The 6,569-nt window shown below is 41.6% G+C and overlaps 1 protein-coding gene across 1 annotated transcript in view; it reads right to left on the reverse strand.

Moving 5' to 3' along the window:
• The window catches only part of fam20cb (FAM20C golgi associated secretory pathway kinase b), a 57,154-nt gene extending 51,993 nt beyond the window's left edge, over positions 1-5,161 (reverse strand). Inside the window, exons 1-2 of the mRNA XM_020642586.3 lie at positions 3,843-5,161; positions 3,513-3,688 (exon numbers count right to left, since the gene is read on the reverse strand). Coding sequence (XP_020498242.1) covers positions 3,513-3,688; positions 3,843-4,384 — 718 coding nt within the window. The 5' untranslated portion in view covers positions 4,385-5,161. The remainder of the gene's footprint in view (positions 1-3,512; positions 3,689-3,842) is intronic.
• Between the last annotated feature and the right edge of the window lie 1,408 nt (positions 5,162-6,569).

Consider the following 6,569-nt stretch of genomic DNA (forward strand, 5'->3'; position numbering starts at 1 on the left):
TGGAAAGGCAGAGTGAGGGGGTGAAGGACAGCCAGTGCTCGCCGATGCTCAGTTGCTGCGCTGTTTATTCTCTCAGTGTATTCTCTAGAGGGTCCATCTCTTCTCTTCCCTCTCTTCTCTCCATCTCTCTGTCTCTTTGTGTTTCTATTCATCCTGCTATCCTTTATGTTTTCTCCCTTTCTGAACATGATAATGCAGTCTAAAGGCTCTCATGGGACTGGTGCTCGGTGCTTGGGCGAGGACCCTTACGGAGCTAAAACACAACCAAATTCACAAAAAAATAAATGAACAAGGCAGCTATCGAGCCTGATGTTCCTTCAACTGATCGATTGGAAGTAGTGTTTCGGTGGCCTCATGCCAAAGTGCCCTTCCAATCAATGTTCTCGTTTATTCTTACAAACAGGAATCACAAGGACAAGGGAAACTTTAATGAGAAAAAAAAAATACACGTTAAAAAAATCGATTTCTGTGTGCCTTTACCTGCTGCTGTGTGAAGTAGGAGACGTTTTAAACAAAAGGGAAATCTACCTGTTATTGTGAGGAACTCATGCATGCAGGGCAGCTGTATGCAGGGAACGTTAAAATGACATTTCAATTGAGAGTAAGCAACCCGTATTTTTGGAGACTATACGCTGCAAAAGTGTTCACCCTCCTTGTTTTCCACTGTAGACCTCAGCTTTCAAAGTCTTCATTATCATCTATATTCAACTCTATCAGATCTGCTGCTTTCGCACGCGATGACTTCATCAATGAAGGCTGCCCAAAAGAAGAAGTGTGTTGTGCATCCAAGCACTCCTATGCTTAAGTTTAGATAATAACCAACTGCTATTGGCCTCTATTGGTATTCTGCCTCAGGCCAGTGTAAAGGCTCTGTAATTACTAAGCCACCATGTATTTAGCTGGCTAGAGACCCTGAGAACGGCTTCCTCTATCCAACCAGCCTGACACAGAAAGCAAGAGGGAGAAAACTGGGCAACATCTGGAGGAGAAAACAAGAAAAGAAAGTAAGAAACTCTTCCTCTAGTGTCCAGACAGAGATTCAAGTTTTATAAGAAGCCAATCCCATTCCTAGATAAAGATTTAATCTTTGCTTGAGGCCTGTTACAGTTCTGCTATTGGCACATGAACCTGGAATCTGCAATCACTTCTTACACCGAGCGCAAGATGGGCGACCTTGAGTCGACAAGCACTCTTGGAATGTGGGAGCCGTACCGAGCCAAAAAGAAAGACAATCCCCCCCCCAAAAAAAGAAAAAAAAAGAAGTAGAAACAGATTCCATATAACTGGCCTAGCATGGATTAACGCCTCTGACAGGTATCTGCTTGCACTTGCAGGGAAAGCTCTTCAGCTTTCTGTGCAGAAAAAAAAGGAAAAGCGCTTGATAGGAATCAAACCGAGATGTGTGGCTGTGTGATTTGCATAGAGACCAGGTGTTCTCTCCAGCTTGATGTATTCTACTTGTAGGGATACATGAGTGAAGATTGTGGTGTTTTATGACAGCGGGCCTTTCAGATTCAGCGCTGTTGTGCAATAGCCTGCAGCCGATTTCCATCTCTGTGCATCCTTGTGTGTGTGTTTTTAATGTCATCTGTGCCCGTGGCAGCAAGGAGCACCGTTGTCCATCACTTAGCTGTGCCTCCTCTTGCCGTTAACCGGTAGACCCAGTTACATTTGAGGCACACATTCCCCTTTGGCTTACTGTAAAGACTGACATACTGTGTGTTCTGGATGGGCTGTTTTCTCCCTCCTTTGACTATACTTCATATTTGACACATATTCTGGTAAACTTGTTATAATTTCAGTGGTTCCCAAAGTGGGGGTTTGAACCCCCAGGGTGTCTTGACACATAACCTAATAAAAAAGTTAAATGATTTAAATTGCATATTTTACCTGTTACTGTGAAAATACATACAACAAAGTACTTGAAATGAAAGTACAACTATAGTCGTTAAGTAAGATTTTTGCTGAAATGATAGTTATATGTAAAAAAAACAAAAAAAATTTTAATGTAAATGTAGGTTTGCACATAACTGCAACAATGTATGTTGTTCCCTAAGAATAAAAATACACACACACACACACACACACACACACACACACATCCCCTGTGTGTCTGTTTATGCTATTGTGTATGTCAGCTCAGTCCTACAGTTCATACATGGAGATGACTTGTGTTCTGCTTCTGGCCTTTCTTACAATAAATTACTAAAAGAGGGACAGTGGAAGACCCCAGTCTCTAGCACTCAGTCATTTTGGGGGTCCCGAGCTGAAATCTTTGGGAACCCCTGATTTAGGCTTTATTTTGTGCGGTTTCCTTCGGGACGTTTAATATGTTATCCAATTGGATAAGATTGTTTTTCATCAGAATTCTTATACTTACTTTAAACATAGCAGGAAGGGTCTGATTGGCCTCCTTTTCAGCACCTCATGACAAAGCCAACTATACAGCTCACACAACACTTTATAGTGTATTGCCTCTTTAAGAAAAAGCTAAAGACCCAGCTCTTTCATGAATACCTACTAACTTAATGATGATGGTCTCCATATTATTGATGATGATGATGGTAATGACGATGGTTTTTGTTTGATAAAAGACGACTTATAAGATAGTTTCTATACTGATTAGAGCTCTCAAGAACTGTCGTCAATGTTGTGCTTTGCCTCTGGTCACTTCCTGTCAGCACCTGTGTGTCCAATCAGCTGATCGTTTGCCCTTACTGTCATTGTTCCCTTTTTTCTAGATCCTTACTTGTGTTGTTCTTACTCTCTGATGTACGTCCCTTTGGATAAAAGTGTCTGCTCAGTGAATTGTAGAATTGTAGAATTGTGAATATTTCATATATTACTGATAGTTACATTCTACTTTTTTATTTTCATGACAAAAATAATACTGCAGTTTACTTTGTTTCCACGTTTTAATTTATTTCCAAGTTAATTAAGCACCAAAAATTCCAAGTACATGTCAAACAACTTGGTAATAACCTTGATTCTGATTCACATGAGTATGTGACATTGTTATCATGATACTGTTGTGTGGATAGCGGTTTTTGGGGACCATGTCCATCTGTTTTGTTGTAATTTATGTAAAAGCCATATCAAAATAAAAACAGCTGACTTTGTTTTTCACAGGAGTCTCTTCAAACTGAACTTTGAGCTCTGCATTTGTACACAGAGACTCCACACCACTGGAGAGCTGAAATGCCCCAGGTTGAACCCATGAACACCAGCAGTACTTCTGTCCTAAAGGTGTCATTGGAATCTGAAATCTGTAGCTGCTCTTTATATATCCAATAATATGGTGTAGATACTAGAAAGTGACTGTTACACAGCAAAATGAGCATTTGACCATCCTGAAACCATAAACAACCTTTTTCTGCCCGATTCTCTTGGTGCTGTCTGTGTAAGGTGTAATTCAGACAGTCCACCTGTGCATTAAAGCCCTCTTTCTGGCTGCTGTTGCCATGGAGTCACCCCCCCCCCCCCCCCTCCCTCTTTGTATCCGTATGACTCACCCACACTGGTGATCCTTTGGGTGACCAGGTCCTTGAGGAGAGCTTCGATGACCGGGTTGTGTCTGGAGTACAGCTCGTATCGATTAATCCCAATGTGGAAGCGGAGCCAGTTCGGGTAGGAATCAGCGGTCAGCTCACCTGTGGGGCTGAACTCATCTACAGTGCCTTCAGCGTTCCTGGAGGATGAAGAAGAGGAAGAGGGAAATGCAAAATAAAGAGACAAAGGTTTATTTGTCAATGTGACTGCACAGAACTAAACCTTACTACATTTTAAAATGTTGTTGCATAAAAGTAAATGTTTGAGATGATTTTATAAGTACAACACCATACCATGCTTGATCCTCTGCAGCTTTGGGGTCAAACCTGATGTCCGTGTTGACGTTAAATAGCGTGTCATCGTCTGTCAGAGCAGGGACTGATCTTTTATACAAGGGGTGATCATAGAGAGCAGACAACCTTGAACCTTTAACCGGCACGTTCTTGGTCATAGCCGCCTCCTGGATGAACTGTCTCTTCCTGTCATCGCGCTGCTGCTGCCCGGGATGCTCAATCCTCCTATAAGCCTGCTGCTGCTGTTTTTTGTCCCCTGTGACCGGGCTCCTCTCAAGGCTGTGTGAAGAAACATTAGAGCTGGGCTCGTTGCTGAAGTCCTGGAGGATCCGCAGGGTATGTTTGTTAGGCCAGCCCGGCTGCTGCTGCTGCTGCTTCCCCCAGCTTTGAGGCTCCTCGCTCGGCGTGTGCGAGCAGGAGCAGCCGCTGTTGCCGTGCCTCTCCAGCTTTGGTAACAAGTCTATCATGATGTGCATGGAGCAGGCGACGAGAAACACCATGAGGATCAGGAAGCGGAATTTGCGCAGGAGAATCATCTTCATGGTTTCCCTTTTGAGCAGATGTGAGTATTTACTGCAAATGATGAGCACGCAGATGAACAGGCTGACTACATCGCTGATGATGTTAACTAGACTGGACGCCAATCTAATGAAATATACATTGAACACGTAGAAGCCATCTCCACTTGCCGTCTTAAGTAAAGGATTCAGTGTTCAGCCTTTGTTTTTCAACATCAGAGTTCACCAGATTTCAGAAGCGCAAAATCATCCGCAAGCGTGCAGGTAGAGCAGGTCGCATGGGCTCAGACCAGCGGTGAATATGCGCAAGCCACATCCTCTTCCAAGAAATATCTCAGCAGAAAAGCACAGAATGATTAAAGACAAGTGTTCCCAAAAGCAGCTTTTGACACACGCTCCGAAAACGATACCTTTACACGCCCGTATCTAAAAGGTTCTGGGGTCGCGTTTCTGTCTCGATCCTGTGTAGGGGAAGAGAGCAGCCGTGGATGAGCTGGGACTTCATGTACGGGGAAGTGCAGCTCTTCTTCCCATGTAGTGTTGTGAGGGGGGAAAGTCCAAGAAAAAGTGTTTGGATCCCGTCTAAACTCAGCGATCCGCGGCGCGCTAATTTATCTCACATCCAGTCCGGAGTGATCACCAGACCCGAGGCGAGCCAAAGGAAGGAATACACAAAACAAAACAGGTAACAGGGGGTTCAGAAAATCCTCCCGCGGGGGCCAGGCCACCTCTTAGTATAAGAGAATGCACCTCTTGTAACATGTGTGAATGTGGGTGGGTGTGTTAAATATGATGATGAAGCCAGGGCAAGATCCAGCCTTTTGCGCAGCGTCACTGTGCGCAGATTGGCTGAGGGGAGAGAGAAAGAGAGAGAGAGAGAGAGAGCAAGTGAAGCCCATATAAATGCACGTCTGTATTCCTCTCGGAGTAATTCTTCCCTGCACATCCCGGCTGTGCAACAAGAGGGCGTCTTTTCACATTTTTCAGCAGCTGTAGCTTTTTTTTTTTTTTTCGGGTTTCTGAAATTCATCTGCTGGAATCCCTCTGAAATGTCTCCTCTGAGACGACAGTCAATCCGTCGATGATACATTAGACAGGCCTATTAGAGCGCTCATCAGTCTGAGGATCCACTTCCATCCTGCACTGCTGCCACTCAGCCGCAATCACATCTTCAATAAAGTTGAAAGGCTGCATGAAATGAAAACCATAAAGCACCTTTCAGCAGCAGACAGAAAAAAAAATGTCTCTTGAAGTGAAGAAATACACTGACTCCTCTCTTTTTTCCTGCTTTGACCTCCAACTAGAATTTCAGATATTTCAACATGATTTCCTCCAAATAGGCTACGGGTTTAAAACCCCAGTTTTGATAACAAACTACGGTAATACTTTATAATAACCATCATCTAAAAAGGGTAATTAAGGGTAAATAGGTAGTTAATTAACCATTAGTTAATAGTTATTTACTGTTAACAAACAATTAAATGATAGTTAATAATGTTAGCTAATGATTTGTAATGCTATAATTTATGTTATGTTAACAGTTTATTGATGCACACATTATAACATTTCATACACTTTAGAAAGTGTTTGTTAATGATGACCAAATGATTTATAAACCTTTAAGAGATGGTTTATAAAACATCTATAAACATTACAGAGACACATGGACCAGATATTTGTTCATGGTTTGTAAATATCTTATAAAGCATCTATTAGCATTATTTGGATGGATTATAATCCCTTATTGATAGCTTGTAAAGCATCTATAAATATTTTTTAGATAGATAATTAATATTTTATCAATGATTAATAATTGGTGTATAAATACTATAAATGTTCTTAAATATCAGTTGTGTGAATACAAAATACATGTATATATTTGTATTTAAGGAGCTGAATATACTCAGCCTGTATTGTTATGTTTTCTGACATTGTTGTTTGGCCTAGCTTGATTTAAACAAAGGTTAAAACACCTTTGCTAGCTAACGATAGCAGAAGTCCAATATATCCATCAAAGAACATTTAAAAAAACATCATTTTCTCACATAACATTTGTTTTGTGTTCATTACATTTAAAAGATGTAGCCTATCAATTTTATTTAAAACAAATAGCCTATATTTGTTAAAACAGCTCTCACATTTTGCTAGCTTGACTAATACTGCACTGTAGGCTTTGATAGCACAGCTTCTTTTGCTTACTTGAGATGTT

Source organism: Labrus bergylta, chromosome 21 (genome assembly GCF_963930695.1).
Source record: "Labrus bergylta chromosome 21, fLabBer1.1, whole genome shotgun sequence".
NCBI lineage: Eukaryota > Metazoa > Chordata > Actinopteri > Labriformes > Labridae > Labrus > Labrus bergylta.